General features: G+C 53.9%; 6 protein-coding genes across 6 annotated transcripts; 3 read left to right on the plus strand and 3 right to left on the minus strand.

The window, feature by feature from the left end:
* Positions 1-917: 917 nt before the first annotated feature.
* Positions 918-1,512, plus strand: AB675_7727 (uncharacterized protein; the record flags this gene model as incomplete). The annotated part of the gene is made up of 2 exons (XM_018148116.1): positions 918-1,185; positions 1,367-1,512. The coding sequence occupies 2 exons, from the start codon at positions 918-920 to the stop codon at positions 1,510-1,512; spliced, it is 414 nt and encodes a 137-aa protein (XP_018000519.1).
* Positions 1,513-2,292: 780 nt separating this feature from the next.
* Positions 2,293-3,297, minus strand: AB675_7728 (uncharacterized protein; the record flags this gene model as incomplete). Its single annotated transcript, XM_018148117.1, has 1 exon — positions 2,293-3,297. One exon carries the CDS (start codon positions 3,295-3,297, stop codon positions 2,293-2,295), a length of 1,005 nt encoding a protein of 334 aa, XP_018000419.1.
* Positions 3,298-3,863: 566 nt separating this feature from the next.
* Positions 3,864-4,420, plus strand: AB675_7729 (uncharacterized protein; the record flags this gene model as incomplete). Its single annotated transcript, XM_018148118.1, has 2 exons — positions 3,864-3,917; positions 3,965-4,420. The coding sequence occupies 2 exons, from the start codon at positions 3,864-3,866 to the stop codon at positions 4,418-4,420; spliced, it is 510 nt and encodes a 169-aa protein (XP_018000570.1).
* A 4,772-nt stretch (positions 4,421-9,192) lies between these two features.
* AB675_7730 (uncharacterized protein) lies at positions 9,193-9,643 on the plus strand (the record flags this gene model as incomplete). Its single annotated transcript, XM_018148120.1, has 2 exons — positions 9,193-9,406; positions 9,456-9,643. 2 exons carry the CDS (start codon positions 9,193-9,195, stop codon positions 9,641-9,643), a joined length of 402 nt encoding a protein of 133 aa, XP_018000384.1.
* A 1,333-nt stretch (positions 9,644-10,976) lies between these two features.
* AB675_7731 (uncharacterized protein) lies at positions 10,977-12,601 on the minus strand (the record flags this gene model as incomplete). The annotated part of the gene is made up of 2 exons (XM_018148121.1): positions 10,977-12,220; positions 12,271-12,601. The coding sequence occupies 2 exons, from the start codon at positions 12,599-12,601 to the stop codon at positions 10,977-10,979; spliced, it is 1,575 nt and encodes a 524-aa protein (XP_018000437.1).
* Positions 12,602-16,254: 3,653 nt separating this feature from the next.
* AB675_7732 (Suppressor of glycerol defect protein 1) lies at positions 16,255-19,840 on the minus strand (the record flags this gene model as incomplete). The annotated part of the gene is made up of 5 exons (XM_018148122.1): positions 16,255-16,503; positions 17,291-17,655; positions 17,682-18,003; positions 18,057-19,581; positions 19,656-19,840. The coding sequence occupies 5 exons, from the start codon at positions 19,838-19,840 to the stop codon at positions 16,255-16,257; spliced, it is 2,646 nt and encodes an 881-aa protein (XP_018000292.1).
* Between the last annotated feature and the right edge of the window lie 179 nt (positions 19,841-20,019).

The following is a 20,019-nucleotide window of genomic DNA, read 5'->3' on the forward strand; positions in this document are numbered from 1 at the left end:
TTCGTCCAACTGAGACAGATGGTGTCCCTGAGCGATGGTTTAGCATGATGGCAACCACGGAATACAGCCGTCCTTATTTCGACGCCGCACCTGCATGGCTTCGCAAGCTACCTACTCCGCAACAGTTCCCTGAAAGTACTACAGTGCAGTGTACCTGGAGCCCTTTGAGCCGCAGCCCCCAAACCAGCGGCATGTTTGCCTTGTTAGGGCAATGACCAGCGCCTCCAATTCCCTATTCGCCAGGCGTCCTATATTTTTGGTACGTTTCAGGGTAGACTGACGTCGGCCAAGTAGTTGATGCTGGCCTTTGGCTACAGCGTGCCTGATTTGCCCGCACCAGATGGCAGTGCACGATCACCGTGGATACCTAAGTAGTCCAGTATGGTGAATTTGTGACACACTGAGATGGGCGAGTATATAAGTCCTTCAAATACCTCCCACTTGATAGCATAATCCCATAGATCAATCCCAAACAAACCCCAGTCCTGCGATCCACACCCATTCCAAATTGTACGATACGAGATTTACGACATATACGAGCCTCTACAGCACAGCCCTCCAGCATTCGCACTTTGCACCCCACAAAACAACACAAATCCATCTGACACGAACACGCAGCCGCGTAGCCGAACACCCCACAATATAACACAAATCCTACGCCAACAACGCGACTGCGATAGCCGGGACCGATATCGCAACGCCCGCACCAGCACGTTGACTCTGGAAAACCCACAAATAGCCTTCGCGAGATGGGCCAGCCGTGGCAGCACCAGCAGCCGTGGCAACAGCAGCCATGGCAGCAGCAGCAACCGCATGAACAATGGCAACAACAGCAAGATCCCGGAAGGTACCACGCATACCAGGGCATAGGCGTGTATAACAACCACCAACAACCACCCCACTGGCAACAACAGGGCATGCCCGGTAGCTACGGGTACAACGACGGCCGCGCCTTCGTCGCCGGCGGCGCTAAGAAGGAGAGTGGGAAGAAGAAGGTTGCGAAGGCATTGCTAAAGGGCGTTGGGAAGGTGCTTGGTAGGGGCAGTGATGGGCATGGACATGATGGGCACGGGCATCATGGTGATGGGGGACATGGCGGTGATGGTGGGGGATTGTTTGGTGGGCATGGTGGGCATGGAGATGGTGGTGGAGGTGGAGGAGGTGGCGATGGCGGCGGCGGCGGTGGTTCGTGAGGCACTTTAAGACACGCAATCGAGAATATCTGTAACTGTACGATAAGCGCAACCACTTTCATTGTATACCAAATGGTTGTTGCTACCCCCGAGTGTGAGTCGTCCTCATTGATTGTCACTGGAGACGCGCTCTGCATGAGCCGATGATGCAGCAACCGCCGTCTGATAGCAAGCCTGGATCAAGGAGCTGGACTGGGTCTATTGCGACGAGGTTGGTTCGAAAGACTGGAAGAAAGGCTTGTGGAAAGGCCATCCGAGCTGGGTTCCGAACTCAACAGTGCAGCGGAGCAGTGCGTCGAGTCATGTGTTTGCATTCTGAGCCGGTGGACATTCGATGTGGAAGAGCATATCGTTGCGTGAGTCACTGGCTCAGCTCCGAAAGCTGGATGTAACGCGATCTCGTTCGAAGACTGCAGAAAGACGAATTCTGGAAGGCTCAGCCGTGATGCGCCTTGGGGAGACTCAGGAGAGGTCAAGTCGCATGATCATAGTTGGCGTGCATATGTATCTGAAACGGAGTGATTGATCGGTACAGATCTATCTGTTCCGGTGCAGAGAGCTGAATGCAAGCCTGAGCTTATCGAGACGTCGTTCGACGGTTCGGACAGGAAGACTTCTGGAAGACTCGCAAGGTTCAGTCTAACGCGCAGCTCGGATGAGCCTTCCAGAAGGCTTCGAGACTGTGCATAATGCATCGTCGTTCGAGAACATGCAGAGGCAAGTCTTCTGGAAGGCTCATCCGAGCTGCGCATTGGACTGAACCTTCGAGCATACTTTGGTACCTGGGAGATACCGTCACATGACCGTAGGTCAAGCCTCCGAAGGTTTGAATGCAGAGTGACGTACTGGCATGGGAGCGCACTGCACCCGTCTGGTGTCGGCTAGATCTGGGCTTGACCAAATGGGCACTGCTTCAGGAAATTGTGATTGGCCCTGTTCTTCGAACTGCAACGAGGTCACTATTTGGTGCCGTAGGCATTGGCCATACCTCGTTGGCGACGCTTGGGATCTGAAAACCCAGGAGTATCGTCAGAGAGAGCTCGCAGAGCGCTGCGATGTGACGAGTGTTTGCCGTCCTAACACAGACCCACACAGTCGATCAATCGTCGTCTTCTTCATCACTATCGGCGCCAGGAAAGTCCAGATTGACCTTCGTTTTCGGCTTCGGTGGTGCCTGAGGTGCCACGGGCCTAGACGTGCTCGCTTGCGATGGACCGCTCACATTTGGTTGCTGCTCTCGCTCCTGCTTCGGTCTCTCCACGGCTCTTACGATGGGCGCGGCTGCTACCACGGCTGCCACATCTTCGGTTTCCCTAACCATGCGCTCAACCTCGCGTTCAACAGCACCGTCAGGATCGCCATCGTCAGCCTCTCGAACCAGATCAAGCCGGCCGAGAGCGCCTCGGCGCAGTAGTGCAGCATCCGGAAATGGTAAGCGCGATGAAGCCTCAAATCTCTGCACCTCATTGCTCAAGTCTGCTGCCTGTCGAGCTATCAGATCGAATTGCTCTCCTGCGGAATCAGGCTGAGGTTGATCCGCCGCATTCTCGGGGCCTGCTGTTGTACCGTTGACCTGCTGCCGCGATGCCTGAAGGGCCTCGCTTTTTCTCCGTGCTTCATGCGCCTTGAGCTTCAGCCGTGTGCCTTCCTGCTCAGCTTCCTGCTTTGCAAGGCTGTTGTGCTTGCCGATTCGCGAAGCGAATTGCAGGAGCTGTTCATAGTCGACAGTCGGAGGACCATCGTCCTCGTCATCGCTCAGCGCCTCATCGTCATCTATGCTAGGGTGAATCGACGTGATATCGGCTCGCAGTTGGCGGGCACGTCGAATGGTGTCCTTGATGTTATTTTCGAGATCGCCGGCCTGCTGCCTAAGGTGTAGAATACGAGCGTAGTTTGCTTGATGTTGTTTCAGCAAGTCTAGCGCCCGCGTCAGGTCATCGTCGGCTGTGGAAATTTCGGCGGCTATGGCAGGGAGTTGGGCAAATGTGTTCGACGCTTGCAACGTCTGTACTAGGGCGTCCAGAGAGGACGAAATGCCATCCAACGGTGCGAGGACCGTTGCGCCGATCGCATTGGGTGGGAATGAGGCAGCATTCGATGTCATAACGGTGATCTGTGATCTGGTTCAAGTGGTGAGTACGCGCAACGGAAATGCGCGTTTTCTGTCAATGGTGTGATATCATTGAAGCGATACGCGATTGACTCATCCGACCACCGGCCGTACAAGCAGGCAGATCATTGAGGCGGACACAAGAACCGTCCGAGTCGAGTCACGTGATAAATGATCTGCTCTGCAGCAAACTTTCTGCCCCTCTTCGCATCATGGCAGCTATGGGGAGACTTTGGCGCTTCGCCGTGTTCGCAACCTTCGGCTTCGATAACGGAGCACGGAGATCAGGGCGCAGCTTCGGAGACAAACCAGTCTTTGTCACCCGAAAGGGGAGACGCAAGATTCTAACATCATCACTTTGACCATGCCCGTTTGAGCAGTCGCGTCTGAACAGTAAGCATGCCAGGTGTTGGCATCCACATCCCTGTCCCGTGTTTTCGATGCATGGTCGCAAGATACGTAATCCGCTACGCGCTTAAACTCTGCAGCATAGCACTGCATAGTAACCTTCATGAGTGAGGTAAGTTAGGTGATCAAAGTAGGCTCAATTGTATATCAATATGTCCTCGCCCCTTCCATACTCCATGATTTTCATTGCCACAACCAGGAACAAGGTATCAACACTCGAGACTTCCACCTTCAACCACAAACATCACCACAGTCATACATCAACATGAACGCCACAAGGAAGTCCAGTCTCATTGAGATCAATGTTCTCGCACGCTCCGCCCGTGTCAAGATGGTCCAAGAATGCAGACGACCAGACATGGATCTGAGACACGTTGTCGGTCATGCCAACTTCCTAGATCACCTGAAGAATGTCACACTACAAGCACATCTCGAGATCATCCAAGAAAAGCCGACACCAAAGAAGCAACCAGAACCCGAAATCGTCTATGAATCAGTGGAGTGCGAGGAGGACGACGACATGGCCATGGCTTTCGAGTCAACACCCTACTCAAGCTCACAATCAGTCATCACTGTCGAGGAACCCGACTCAGACGACTCAAATAGCGACAACTCAGATTCAGATGAAGAGTTCTCGCCCCTCACGAGGTCTAAGCCTATTGCCATTCCTCAGTCAAAGGTCTCGGTCACAGCAGTTGAGGTGTGTTGACGCCTGCCTGTCCGAGAAATCCTTTGGCCATAGGCTACGACACGTGAGAAAGGCAGCCCTTCCTCTCCAGACACGCGAACAGCGGCATGCAGTACATGTTGTCAGCAGATGCAGCTTACGGTCCTCACTGCATCCAAGGCAGAAGTCGCGGCCTTCGTGGCCGGCCTGTCAGAATGCAAAGAGATATCACAAGCACAAGCACGCGACAGCAATGAGTATCCGCGACGTTCCGTGGTGTTTACGAATATCAAGTCAGCGTCGCTAGGAAGACCCAGACTTCCCTTTTGGTACGATCATGAGCGGGGAGTTCTATGAATGAAGCGTTTTAGCGGGCCACGATGATATCCAAAATAGTACTCTACTTAATGGAACATTTCAAAAACAATCTAATCACTGCTTTCTCCTTGTGCGTTCGGTAACAACGTCTATCCGGCCCCGACGCTTGCGCATATACTCGGTGTGAGAAACAAGAGTTGTGAGTCTTAGCAACGCACGCCTTACTGCCTCACGCCCTAAGTCGCGACTCGCTAGGTAAGAAGTACGCGGCCTCACACGGGGCGGAAATGCCTCAACATACGAGATCACACGAGTCGCAACACTTCACTCTTCCCGCGCGCTCACCTAGGACGAAGTATGAACATGTAGGTGCCTGATCTGCCGAGACTTGTGCCCAGGTACTATCAAGCACTGCCATCGCCTTGATTTCATGCTTCGTGCAAAACGCTCCGGATCATCACCAACTTACTACAGAAAACAGGGCACAAGCAGCGACAAACTTCCAAATACTCGGGCGCCCAACTACAACCCCAGGCACGCCGGGCCCGAGCCCTTGAGCCCGAGCCCTAAGAGATAGGCGAGGGCGCATCGTCAAGCGATCGCCTCTTCCAAATCTTCAGGGTCCTTTCAGACGATATCGATACGATTTCGGCGGATCAACGATTGTGTCATCATCAAAATTGCCAGAAATCTGCCAAATCTGCGGTCGTACCGCCCCACCTACTGCATAGGGGAAGGTCGATGTACCTTGAATTATCTCAGCGTGCATGCGTGCGCTTTGGCTTTAACGGGAATTAATGATACACCGCGGTGCTACACTACCTGCGAGTTCGTGGCCGATATGCCTTTCACCCGGAAGGTTTGACTACTGCACTGATCGCAAGCCACGGCTCGAAAGGGAAATGCCTGCGAAGGTTGGCAGGCTTCGAGAAGGATGCATGGATCTCGTACGATACGGGCGGGAAGCAATTTAGACGAGTCCGTTCGCATCGTATGTATTCTTAGGGCTCGCATCTTGACTTTTTCATGCTTGAAGTCAAGGTGTAGTGCTCTCGGCTGTTCCTGGGCAGGTCGAAGAGAATTTCGTGCATGCCTAGAGAAGCACGCACGAGAGCATCATGAGTCCTCTGCCTTGAGATCATGCATCTTGATGGTTCGTCTGGTGAGGCGCAGTTCTCATATTATTTTGAGCTTGTATGCGAGCCGTGCGTGATTCTGTGACTACAATCTCGTATAGTACATGGATGGCATTTTCGGTGGCTGCGAATTCTGCACCTGCAGAACGATTTCGCTTCCGTTCGTTTGAGTCTTTGCTTGATCATCTGTAAACCCGGTGTTGTTGCCAAATCAGGGTGGACCCGGCGGTGCTCAAGGCTTGAGAGTGCCGCTGTCTACGGCCGATGAAAAATTGCTATGTATTTTACGGCGCACGGACTGCGAGCAGAGTATCTTCGCTCGACCTGCTGGCTTGTGGTTTGTACGGGTGGTTGCCCTGTCCAACTTCTAGCAGTCATGATGGTCTCATCGGGGACCTGAGATCCATCAAGGTCAACTTCTGAGCCCTGCATAATTCCAGGAACGCATGTGGAGTTGGGGAAATCCGATCTTGCCAGGCCGAGCAGGCATAACCCGGTAGGGCTGCTAAGGTCGTCAGCCGCACAATAGTTTGCCTCGTCAGCCGGCGATACAAGCATCAAGTTGCCCTGCCGGTGCATGGACATCGGGCTCAAGGAATATCCAAAGCGAGTTCCGCTTATGCAGGGTCCTGGTACTGTGCCTGCCTCGAACAGCAACGTCATAGTTGAAAGGCTGATATATGCAGAGAAGGCAACCTGCTTTGGCTTTGAGAACAGCTGAAATGCAAAGCCGGGAACTCAAGAGTCAAAATATACAACCCAACTATTCGTTTCGACTTCCCCGTAGGAGGAAGTGGAAAACGCGACAGGATCACTTGAGCATTTGTGTCTGAAGCGGGTCTTGACCACTATGCTGTGGCAGCGTTTGAGCCGCGGGGCATCTGTGCGGGAGGCTCTGTAGGGCGTTTTAGCTGACGCACCCGGGGCAAGGCAACGATCCTCCATACGCGACGCCTGCCGAGCCTTGAATAGTAGCGCAGTGCTCGAGCTATCTGTGCCACAAGGCACTTTGTATATGCGGAGCAAGTGTGGCGCCATAATCGACCTTCGCACAGTGTCTGACAGCTTGTTGCTGGCCCCTAGGCGGATACGATAGCCACACCCAGTGCTTTTGGAACAACTTAGAGCTCATCAGACAGACCGAGAGTAATTTGCTGTCGCAATTGCCAGTTGTGCGGGCAACAGTCGACCGCAGAGCTGTAAGTCGAGACTGTCGCGACAGCAAGCGTCTGCCGATGATCCTGACCACCCTCAATGGCCAGTGATTCTCACACCACCATGTTGGAGCCATCCGACGTCATGCCAATGGATCCTGAGCAGCTACTGGCAGCTTAGTTGCACACGTCACAGCTCCCAAGTATCACTGGTGAGGTCAAGTCCTTCGACATTGGGAACAGCTGTCCGCAGATGCCATGCGTTCGGCAACAAGCCCGGTGTGAATCTGATTTTCGCAGGAAGCCTTCCAGAAGTTGTGGAATCCTTTAGTGATCACCTGCAGTATTGATTCTGACGTAGCACTGCTGATGTGATGAAGTGTCGGCCACGGGGCTGTCCCTGGTCGCAAAATGAACAAAGTGCACTCACATTCTCGCTAGACATGCACACAGTCGCTTGTGCCTCGTTCCGAGTGTCGAGCGAGCCTTCCAGGGATCGCGAGCATGGGAGAGCATCGATGTTATCGGACAGGTCGAATGCATAAGATCCATACAACATCGGTAGTAGCACCCTGGTCAGGTGATCGGAGCGGACTTGTGCTTTGGGAGGACGCTTAAGCCACACCGAGCTTACCACCTTACAGACTGGGGAAAGTAGGGGTGGGCTGGTAGTCCATCTACCAGCCACACCAAGTTTCCGGCGAACATTCATCGAGGAACGTAGGGCGAGCTTCGACCCGAAGCAACCATGAGGACCATTGGGGCAGAACGCGCGGTGAACACGTAGCTCATAGTCGAGAGGTCCATCTTTGATGCGACGCAAGGAGAGTGAACCAAAATACCTTGCGGAGAAACAGCTGTTGAGTGTCACCGTGACAACTTACTCATGCTGCTAAGCAACGATGCAGATGGAAGCATACCGCTTTTGTGAAGTACCTTGCAAGGACCACTCTCCTGTACATGGTCGCTTGTTGACTAGGAACGGACCTCTGAGAACGCTGGATCTGCGGCCCACAGCGGATCTGATAGATGAGATAAGCTACCTCACGGAGACCGTGATTTGCTGATGTCAAGATATGGTATTCAGGCAGGTTTGTTGCACGGCTTCGCGTCCACGTGTAGGATCTCAAGTGTTTCACCCGGGTGTGACCCAGGTGCCACCCAGGTGTCCTGTACTCCGACGAAAGATCATGTTGTGAGCGCTCTATCGGGCAGTACGCCAGAAGCAGGCGTGACATCATCGTCGTCTAGAACGCGTAGCACGCCTGTTCGGCCATGCCGTGAGCAAGTGCTGTAGTCATCTGTACTTTATCGACTCAACGCGTAGTTGATCGCAGATTGGATCGATTGTTGTTGAGGTGTTGACATGGTAGAGCTCCTGAGTCTCTACGTTGGCCGTAGAGCCGGTGTCGCCGCTTCAAAGTTTAGCCCAACACGGCGAGCGAGGCTGATGGCGGAGGACAAGGCTCTCTCTGGCATTGAAGGTTCTGTTATTCATCAGCTCGCGTCTGCTGCTGAGAACAGAGACGCGTCTTCGCCCCAGACACGGGCTCGAAGAGGGAAGTGCACCTCTCATGCTCTGCACTTACTTGAGCGCCGCAGTAGCTTCGAGCTCGAGCTCCCAGAGCTGCTTCCTCGTGTCCCAGGACGGAGATGCTACGGACGTTTTTCGCGGGGGAGTTCCTCCTCAGTGCTGCACCGTAAATCCGGAGAAGTCATTCACGAGGCAAAGCTGTCGCCTGTGGGGCAATTACTCCGTTGTTGCTCATTATGATGCGACTGCCATGTCGATCTATGGCCATATTTCCTTCTTCCCTGCTCAAGTATGGTGAAGAGGAAATCTAGTGCCACACTGTGGCTTGACCCCTCTAGCCTAGCCACGATGCCGAGGTACGTCGAGTCATTGGTTACACCACAACCCCGAGCGTCAACTACCCTAAGACGAGTGAAGCTGCAAACGAGCCACTGACCTTCCTTGTTCCGAGAGCTCACTGGGGCGGAAGACGTGAGGGGCCGAGAGCATTTTGTTTCGACGTCGTTTCTCGTCAGCTGTGAGCACGCCCTACCCCGGACAACAATCAGGACAAATCTTAACCTGCGAAGAGGCATTCTGACAACACCTTCACCGAGCTTCACCCTTGGACTATACGACCAAACCACGAACTCAGCCTCACACCTCAGGCCGATCCTGTTGACGCCTTGAGCCATGGCCGCCGTCTACCCAAGCACAGCAGCAATCTACCTCTTCCGCATCAGCGCAGCTCTCAACGCTATCTCGGTGCCCGGCCACATCGCCTTCGGCAAAGAGCACGTCGACCCGTCGCTGGAAACACTCTCCAAAGGCACGCGACAACAGCGCACCGCCGCCGCTGGCACCGCTAATGGCTGGGACTACATGAACGCCGGGTTCGCCACTCTAGGTAAGTTTCGCTGATTAATGACACAGGCGTTTTCTGATCCATGCTAAAGCGGTCTACAACTACTACTGGTCCATCACAGGCGGACCGAAGACCACGCCCGAGAAGACACTGTTCTGGTCCCTGCTGGCGGCATCGCTCTGGGCGGCGAGACGGTATGCCGCAGCGGGTGTCTATTCTCCTTTGACCTCGGTGGCTGTTGCGCCGTTGTTGAGCTTGGCGGGCTGGTATGCTGCTTGAAAATGGAAGTTTACGCTGCTGAGTACAAAGAGACGGGCGAATCCTGGAGTGTTGTCGGGCCCACGAAGCAGCGAGGACGACCCTTGTCAAGGACTTGGAGCTGGGCGTGCGCCGCCAAGGTCTAGGCCAATGATGTTATGGAAGGCTTGATACGATGGAGGCAATTGTCCGCTTTCGATCGCTGGAGGACCCGAATTGCAGCGCAAAGGCTTAGCGTAGTGCACCTGACAACTAACCTAATTGCTGATACTCTAGCTCAACATCCGCAGCAGTTCTTGGTCTCCTTGTCGATCCATCGCCCTCAGCTTCTTACTAAATTCCCTCCTTCCAATTCGCTTAACTGCACTTATTGACTCACAGCTCTGGAAGTTCACTACCACAAGGGCGGCCAACCTATGTATATTACAAACCCCGATTTTTCGCCCATAACATATTCACGCATACTCCCGAATCTTTCGACAGCATAGTGTAGCAGGTCTAACACGTCCTCGTGCTAAGCCACCGCGCGAGCCTGTCCGATACACCAGTGTGTCTTCACATTAGGCACATGTTCACGTGTGGACAGGTGTGGCTGCACATACGAGGAAGCCCTCTGTTCGAACCAGGGTGCTGTCAGAATATTCTTTTTGCTTTTTTCATCCTTCTCTTCGGTATATGCGGCTCGCATGAGGACTAAGTCTGAGCTCAAATCACGCTCACTTCCTGACACTTCACTATCGACACCTCAGATTGATCTGTCTATATCAAACACCACAAAACTTCCTCCAACAAACTCGACCATTCTACTCATGGTTTCGACAGCATAGTGTAGCAGGTCCAACACATTCTCGTGCTAGTTCACAATGAATACTCAGGACAGCCGTATAAGATCTTGACAGATGATCACGATATCCGACAAATGCAAGCTGTTCAACACCGAGGAAGACCCCTGTTCGAATCAGGGTGCTGTCAGCATGTCTTTTTTGCTTTTTGGGACGCTGGTCCTTGAGTCCTGGCTGTGGATTCGAGAAGGATGTCACAGCCAGATGAATACCTTCATTCACTTTAATACAAGGTCAATACTTGCTCTTCAGAGTATCGAGCCGTGGTGCTGTCATCTTGTTGATTATCGTTTGCTTCTTGAGCGAAAGGGAATGTGTACGCGGGCGACGGTCCGGTCAGTGTAGGGCTACTCCTAACGAGGATCTGAAGAAGAGGAGCTTATGCTATGGGTGCGATGGTCTTTTTAAAAGTCGACGAGGGCTCACGGGACACGCCCATGAGTAAGGAGCGAAGATAGTGAAATGCGTAGCCACCTGTAGCCCTATTGAAATCCCAGTCCACAATACCAATCTTAAGCTCCTGTATGGAGGCCCATCGAAGTCACCCCACTCCCACCACCCCCTCCGTCCCACCATATCGACTGCTTCCCAACCTCCCTAACTGTTGTTTTCCTCTCCCTCTCCCTCTCTTCCAACACCACCATCTTCGCCTCCTCTTCCCTCTCCCCAAGCCCCACAAGGATCCAACTCCCCAACGCCTCCCTCGTCCTGCCTGCCATGTTCCCTCCCACATGCACAACTAATTCCACAAACTCGACCACCTCCCAAAAATCATACAGTCTTCCGCCTCTCCCTTGTCCTCCATACTTCTCCTGAACCCTGCTGCCACAAAATGACACAATCCACAGAATTGTCATGGGCGCCAATCTTAGCTCACGCTCGTCTCTCACGTCGCCACCAGAAGCAGCGGCAGTAGAACAGGTCGGTGCTTCGCTGCCGCGGATGTACTGCTCCAACTCCCGCAGATACTCCGTCGAGGCGAGCTCGTCGTGTCGACAGGACCAGAGGGTGGAGATGAGCGCGAAGAGGATGCCGAGGCAAGTGCGTGTGGCGTAGAGAGAGGTACTGCTGGCGGTCAGGCCGGCGTGAATGTGGCGGAGGAGGAAGGGATAGGAGGTTGTTGGAGGGGAGATGGGACTCTGCTCATGCGATGTTGCAGATACTAGTGAGTGTGTGGCACCACAAGGCACTACGCCAGGGGAGTGCCGATGCTGTTGACGCATTGCGAGGATCCACGTCTGGACCGAGCGAAGGCGCTGGCAGACGTTGGACTGCGCGAATGCAAGCGCTTCGGGAGTGCGGAAGTAGTCGCGCACGCCGTAGCCGATATAGGTGCTACAAGAGATGAGGCCAGTCGTGCTGATATCGGGAAGGGGTTTGTTGGCTTTGCGGCGCGCGTCAACGAGCATTAGCCCTGCCTCGAGATGCTTAGTGGCGGTACTAGGTCTGTTGACTCGAAACTCAGCGGCGCCGGCGGAGACGAGGCTGTAAAAGACTTCGTCGGAGAGAGTGCTGGGGTCGGACACCGCTATGATTTGTTGCATGGCACGGTAATTTGCTGTGCGGCGGCGCAGGAGGGTTGCGGAGGAGTCGATGGACTCGCCACGCAGCTGTGTACGGCGGTGCTCCACGAGATAAAGCATCCATCGGAGCCAGATCTCGTTGGAGGCGATGCCTACAAGGCTGGAAATGCGGACGGGGCAGAAGAGGGACTTGGGTGTGGTGCCGTAGATCTGTTGGGGGGCGGAGAGGAGGTCTAGAGGGGGTGAGGGTCTGTCAACGCGAAAACAGGGGATGGGGACCTACATTCATGGACTAGACTTCTGTCATATGGCGAAAGGAAAATGGTCAGCGAGACGAATGGGTCGAGCGGCCCGGTGTTAATCGACAGTATTGCAGAACATGAGGCTGCATCTGTTGCTGGGTGCTCACTCTTGATGGCAGCATGCTTTGACGAAGGGGACTTCGATGCTCTCCGCTGCGTCCTGTTCTTTGCGTAAGACACAAGGGCAGCATGGCTTCGCGCGGCAGCGTCGGCCAGCTCGGCATGACGACGCTCTTGACCTGATAGTCGTTTCTGGCCGATGGTCACATAGTGGAAATGTATAGTCGGTGGATCCACCGATGTTGTCTCCATTGGGTTTTTCTGAAGTTAGTAATTGCGCTTAGATCGCAGTATACGGCCATGGAGTTGGTGGATCAGGTACCAGGTAGTTGGGTTATTGGGGGGGAATGGGGGCGGCTGTGCACCGTTATAATCGGACGGTAGAGACCCCCACTGCAACCGCCGCATTTATCAGCACACCTTCCAAAAGAGCAGGGATACCGCATTTCGATGCCCGAATGATTGGCGCAAGTCGAGTCCGCATCAACAGCAGCATTTCCAGCCAAGAAGATTAGGTGAACTTCAGCACAGGACGAACACCCGCTCTGAAGCCTTAACGTGTCCTGACTGTCACCACCCAGTCCTGCGGCTTGCTACTTGAGGCTGAACCTGGGCAGGTCAAAGCCTACCATCAGATTCGCTACTGCCGGACAGAGACTGGCGGTATGAGGCAGGCATCCGTAGCCGTCACCGCTTAACCTGCACGTCGTCCATCAATACCGGAAGCACCTGCCTTGGACCAGTCACAGCAGGCAAGCCTGGGCTATGGTCACACTTATCAGGTTCTGCGCGGAATTTCTCGTCAACAACTACAACACCCATTCGATGGCATGGTGTATCAGGTCCAACACGTCCTCGCAACAAAGTCTTACGGTGGTGTCTGCATGGGCCACCGAGCTGACGGCAACGCTAGTCTGGTGGTGTCACACCATCCTATCATCTCGCGCATCCATCCATCTCGCCGAGGCGATAGTGAAGCATACTCGTGCTTTATCCGTATACACGGATTTACTGCAATCGCAGTCACTGCAAATTGCAGTTCCCGGGCCCGGGGCACAGCATCACCTGAGACTTCTTGCAAAGAGGGAGAGTCTTGTTCGAGTCAAGATGTCGTCGGTGTTGATTTCTTTTTGCTGTTTTGTATCTAGTCCTTCGGTGAGAAAAGTGGTCAACGGTACGCCGAGGCACTGAGTCCAAGGTCCCTGCTCCGGATTTGGTGTTGATCGGGTCCTTTCGATATGGTAGGACCCGGTGGAGCAGCACCGCTGTCATAATGCAGCTACCCTTTGCCGACCCCAGCCCCATGTGTCAGGGTGTTTGCTACATTCCCGGCTACTTCGGAGCCTCCCACGCTGGCTTCTAGATCAATCATCATGTCCATGTAAATTAAACCGACAGATTTCTCAGCAACAATCCCAACGAGATGGCATGGTGTATCTGGCAACACGTCCTCACAGCATAGTCTGACGGTATATGGTCCATCGACTGAATAACCAGTTGCTTCGTCCACAGCCTTGTTCTTCATGGTATATGGAGCAACGGGACATACAACCGACTTCCTCGCACAATGCGAGGCAGTGGGCATCACCGACTCTTCGCTCGTTAGCGAAGCAGTGGGAAAGCGGTACTTCCGCTGATCCGTACTGTACGGATCTGGCTACAATTTGTAGCGCAACAATTTGTTTCGCTCGGCTTTGCGGGCAATCAGATACAGATACCTGAAGACTTCTGAGAAGAGGAAGCGCCTTGTTCGAGCCAAGGTGTCATCTTTTTGCTCTTCCGGCTCCAGTAGTGTGCAGCGTAGTCAAGATGGCCATGCGCCAGCCTTGCTGAGGAAGGGCCGGTGAGGCAACCGAAGCCCCGACGGATTCCGACCAGAACGCATCTGTGCCGGCTTAGGGAGCAGGCAAGGCAGGAAGCATAGATCCGCCGTTCGCTTCCTGGCCGCACTTCCACTCGGCAGTCGCATGTCGTGCCAATTACTCTTTTGCGTCGCTGTCGAGGTCACACGAGCATTCGCTAGCGCGAACGGGTATCCGTCTCATCGCCCAAACCACTTCCGTGGTTCCCATTTCTGCTCGCTGCGACGCGATTTTGAGCACAGACCGGACGACAGTCCTAGGTTCAAATAGTTCTTCTGTTCCGTTTCCATACAACAATCTACACCCAAGCACCTCCCAGACGGCATGGTGTATATGGTCAACACGTCCTCGCATCGACGTCGTCCAACGCGTGCTCTGTGCCAGTCTGTCAGACGCTCTCACGGGACGCCTTGTGGGCTCTGTGGCACATCTCAGGGGCTTCAGCAGAGAGGAAGCGCCTTGTTCGAATCAAGGGGTCGTCAGATTCCTTTCTGCAAATTTTCGTAGCTGTGAAAGTGTCCTTGTAGACTTGGTCCAGAGTTTGTGGGCTCTAGTGTCCTCCGGAGCTGGAAGCGGAGTCTCGTGTGGTGGATATGATCGAGCCCAATAATTGGTAGATTCTCAGCCAGACACGGATAGGTAGGTACTCCTGACTAAAGCAGATATCCGCGAGAGCGTCCAAGCATTTACCGTATCCGGATTGCGCGTGGGAGGCATTGGACATCTAGGTCTGAGATCATGTATTGACCTCGCCAGATTTTCGCTCAACAATCGACCGCGGAACACGTAAATGAGGACGGCATAGTGTAGCAGGTCCAAACACGTCCTCAGTCAAGAATCTTGAAGCTCTCGAAGGTATAGCAGCTGAGCCTCCCTTGAGAGGTCAAGGTGGCCTTCTCAAGGAAGGCTCTTCCAATGCGTGGTCCGCCGCGGATGGGAGTGTGCCCCGGGGCAATACCGAAGAGCAAGCCGAAGAGATTGACGCGAGAGGGAGACCCCTGTTCGATCCAGGGTGCCGTCGTGGTTCTCTTTTTGCGCTTCTCGGAAAGCAGAGGACGGCCAATTGAGCGTGAAGGACTTTTTCGTAGGCTTGTGAGCGGCAGATTCATTTTTGTGGAGGTCGTAGCGTCGTGGTAGAAAGCGGTTGCTCACAGATGACGCTCGGTAGCTTCCCATGCACCCGCTCCCGGTGTCATTGCAACACTTAGCATTTCTCCTCTAAGCGTTTGAGCAATAAGCATTGAGGTCGGTACGTATACAACTCGTCCACAAACCTCGCCCAACAAGTCCTCGCGTATCATTCACAGGGACGGCATAGTGTAGTGGTCAACACGTCCTCATATCGAATCTCTTCAGGCTGTACGACCCTGACTCCATTGGATTTAGGTCAATCCGTTCGTCGCTTTCCACGATCGGAAGTTATAATTGTTTCAATTGAAAATTGATCAGTTTCTGTTTACTGGCCCGTACTCATTGAGTCGGTCAGTTGTTCGCCCCGGGGCATACCTGAAGAGATGTATACTGAGGGAGACCCCTGTTCAAATCAGGGTGCTGTCAACGTTCTGGTTCCTTTTGCTTTTTGAATCGCTGTGGCCAGGATTATATCGTAGGAGGGATGAGCGGTTATAGATCACATGGCCGTAGCTGCTTCTTGTCGTAAAGTGATACGCGACAGCCGGTGGCCACTGCTAGGGGGCTGTTTGCCCGTTGCTTTTTGGACCGTAGAAGAATGACCCAGGCTTCCACCACACGCTCGCCACTATCGGCCAGCCATGTCTTCGTTATCTAATGCCCGGCCTGAAAAGTCGCCAACAATCCACACAAGGTGGCATGGTGTATACGGTCAACACGTCCTCATATCGAAGTCTCTTCAGGAAACACGGCCTCGACTGGATCGAAGTCAGGTCGTTCCGATCGGTGGTCTTATGCCGTCATCGGAGTGCAAAGCTGCATCAACCGCAAAATTGATCAGTTCCCTTGTGCTATGATGCCGACCTCAAGAGGTTGGCTAGCTGTGAGCCTGGAGCATGCCTGAAGAGGAGGTTACAGAGGGAGATCCTTGTTCGATGCAGGGTGCCGCCAGATCTGAAGTTCTTTTTGCGCTTTTGCATTCGCTGCGGACGAAATGGGTTTGCGGGCGTGCTGAACAGGTACACAGGTGGAGGGCAAAGGGCTGTAGCCGCTTATGGTCGTGAAGTAGGTAGTACGAGACAGCGTATAGCTGCCGCTGGCCGCAAAGCATGCTCCCGTCACGGCTTCGAATGCAGAAGTTGCGCCCATGGCTTTGGTGAACTGTGGCGGTCAGTCACTTGCTCGCACGACCTGCGTCAAAGTCCATGTATTGCCCTTCCGCAAATTTCAACAACAATATCCACACAGAGATGGCATGGTGTACCAGGTCAACACGTCCTCAGTTTAAAATCCTCGACGGTAAACTCAGCGCGCTTTGCCTGGCACTATGACCAGGGAAGCGAATTCCAGATTGGTGGTGCACCACGGCTGCGAATTTGTAAGTCCTGCAACCAACAAGAAGATTGTAGGCGATCCAGAAAGCCCTGCATCCAACGATAAGGATGTAGGCGACCCAGAACTTGCCCCGGGGCAGATACCTGAAGAGATAACGCGAGAGGGAGAGCTACGTTCGAGTCGTAGTGCCATCAGAACTTCTTTTTGATCTTTGGACATGTCTCTCCACCGTGGTGCTCTTACTTGTTCGGCAACGAGCGAAATCCAATCGAAGGTCACTTGAACGGTCGTATCGAGAAGGACGAGGTCATTGGTACCGGCAAGCGTTGCGAGATCCTACTTACGAAGGTCTCCGTACTGACATGTGAGAACCATAATGAACTGAAGCCGACAACATGAGGTCGCAGTTGACAGGAAGTTTGTACGATTCGAGACCAGAAGACGCGACTTGTGGGGCGGAGTGTCTCGATAAGTCCAGATCTATCGTGCCTGCGCACTCGATATAAGTAGTCGTGGGAAGGAGCTCCCTGGGTAGTTCCACGATTCGCTAAATATCTCATGATTGCTGCCGTCCGAGCCCTTCAAGGACCCGGCTTGCTGTCTTATACCCAACCTTGACCAGTCTCTTTCCCTCCTTGTCCTCCGCCAAATCACCAGACTTCACATACTTCCTCATAAACACCCTCAGCCTGGGCACCACCTGTGGCGTAGCGTCGAGCTTCTTGAAGATTCTCCCAATCATGGCCTCGTCGCCTTTGCACAACACGAGGAGCTGCACCAGCAGCAGTTCTACCCACAATTGGGCCTTCGAGTCGTCCTTCAAGAGATGCAAGTCGACAGTCCGGAGCACACTCAACGAGAGATGTCCAGCATGAATGAGAGCCGCAGTCAGTCGAGCGGTATTGCTAAGGGCAGCCATGCTCGTCAACCCACCTCCTGCCTCGTCGTCATCAGGAGTAGTTATCTCGTCTAGGCCATCTGAGTCGCCGCCGTCAGCCCTATACTCCGCAGATAGCCCCAAACAGCAAACTGCCAAGCCTTGCATATTCGGGCGGCCTTAGAACCATAGACGCAAAGACGCGTAGCAAGCTGAGCGTAAAATGGATTCCAATCTGGCTCGGCCGCACAACAGCGCAAGACGACGACCGGGATCTCCGGAATTTGTGCATTCTTGAGATTCAGCTTGATAATATGTTCGTGGGCCATGGTCCCAGATAGCGAATTGGCGATTGCGGATAGGATTGTGTGCTGGAGCGGAGTGTTGAGTCGCAGAGAGGATGCTAGAGCAGGTATCGAGACGTCGGCCTGCTCGGTGAGCTGACCCATCTGATCGGCTGGCATGTTGGCGGGTACGCTTCGTCGACGCTTTTGTCTGCGACGGGCGGCGCATCTGCATCGTGACCCTTCCAGCTGGCGCCGACAAGCCACCACTTGCCTTTGCGGTCACTGTCGAGGATGTCTGAGAGATCGATCCGAAGAGGCTCAGTCGCACGTAACGTCCTGTTCGACATTGACCCGAGGGCCTTTTTCATTCGTGTAATATGTTCTCTGCTTGCGCCTACGTCTGCGGTCGAATGGCGAAGCTTGTTGTTCTTGAGGTCCTTAATGGTCTCGAGCATGAACTTCGTGCGAACACTGATAGTCTGTCCTCCGGCTTGCAGCTTTTCCACTGCTGCTGAAGTCCGAAAGACGATAGTCTTCAGGGCGGTTGGATCTGTGGATCGGAGTTGGGGGCCGCAGTCGCGGATGATCCGCAGCAGAAGCTCAGCATTCGTCTCCGTCAGTGGTTCGAGCAGGCGGGAAATCAATGATGTAATTAGTGGCGAGGCAACCAGAGAGAACGTGAAAAGATAGGAGAGCCAAGACAGCAGATTTAACGGCTCTTTGGGTGTTGTAGTGGCGGTAGTGGTGTTCTGGTGATGGTCCAGGAAGCGGTCAACCAGCGATGAGATGAGTTGGGCGCCAAAGTCGACGCCGATCAGCCTGTACAGTGCAGTGGCAAATGCGGCGTGTAGGATGATGAAGGTATTGCTCAGTGTAGAAGGCGTCGTGAATAGATTCAGCAGCAAGTCGATGAGGATGTTGGTGACATCACCGCGTGCATTCGTCCGGTACATGCTTTCAACTTCTGTCACGATAGAGATCAAGTTGGCCTCGGAGAGCTTGTTGAGGTGACCTTGGAGCTGACGTCGTAGGCGCAGTGTTGCTTCACTGGACTCGGATTGTGCTTTCCGCAATGAAGGCGGGACATACTTGGCCGTAGATGAGACTGGTGCAACATAGGGGTTCTCGCGCACCCTCTTAGCGATGTCCTCCTGAAGTGGCTCGTCGGCTTCGTCTGACTCGAAGCCCTCAAAGTCTTCCTGTAGAGGAACGCCTTCCGAGCCTTCTTCATTGTCGGACTCGTCGTCGGACTCGTCTTCGTCACTCTCCTCTTGCCGCTGCAGAGCTTTCTGACGCTTGCTCCTCAACCACTCGACGCTTTCGTGCTGGGTCCGTGAGTCCTTGTCGCCCTCGTCGAAATCACCCAATATATTTGCGAGTCCGTCATCGTCGGGACCCTTCCTCTTCTTCCCTCGAAGACCTAGCTTCTTCTCAAGGGCAGCCACATCGGCATCCTCCTCTGCTTGCCGGTCTTTGTACGATCGCGAGTTTGCATCCAGGACGACTTCGGGGGAGGAGCCACGATACAGTCGTTCATATACGTCCTCATCGCTTTGCTGTTCCTGCTCCTGCTCCACGTCGTCGTCCTCTTCTACGTCGCCGTCGCCCTCATCCTCATAACTGTCTTCTGAGTCGCTTTCGTGCGGCTGTGGTCTTCGCGACGATGCTGCTTTCGCGTCGACTTTGGGTCTCTTCGCCGTTGTTCGAATGTTGGTTGCCTCTTCTTTGGCAGATGCGTCACTTTCGGCGTCAGAGACCTCCCTATTGGCATGCTCTCCCACAGGCTTGACTGCATTTTCTCTCCTGCCAGCAACCTGATTCCGACGCCTCCAAGGCCGCCCTGCCTCCGCTGCTGCATCACAGGCTGCTGCCGTTTCTCAACCCTCCCAGCCCGCCTTTCTTCTTTCCGCGTCCGCACACCATTGCCTCTCCTACTTTGTTGTGATTCCAAGCCCAGCTCACGCTGTAGCCCAACCGGAAGCACTGGCCCGCGCGACATTGTTTGAGCCTACACGGAATTTCGACATGCCATCCATTTCGCGAACTTTTGGACTTTTGGTCCAGGACTTTTTCTCCAAATGTCGAGATTCTGCGACACGGAGATGAGCGGAATTAAGAGTACACCCCGCGCTGCTCGAGAAATCCGATCCAACACGAAGAAAGAAACGTACTCTATAC

The sequence above is a fragment of the Cyphellophora attinorum genome (assembly GCF_001299255.1).
Source record: "Cyphellophora attinorum strain CBS 131958 chromosome Unknown Contig12, whole genome shotgun sequence".
Lineage (NCBI taxonomy): Eukaryota > Fungi > Ascomycota > Eurotiomycetes > Chaetothyriales > Cyphellophoraceae > Cyphellophora > Cyphellophora attinorum.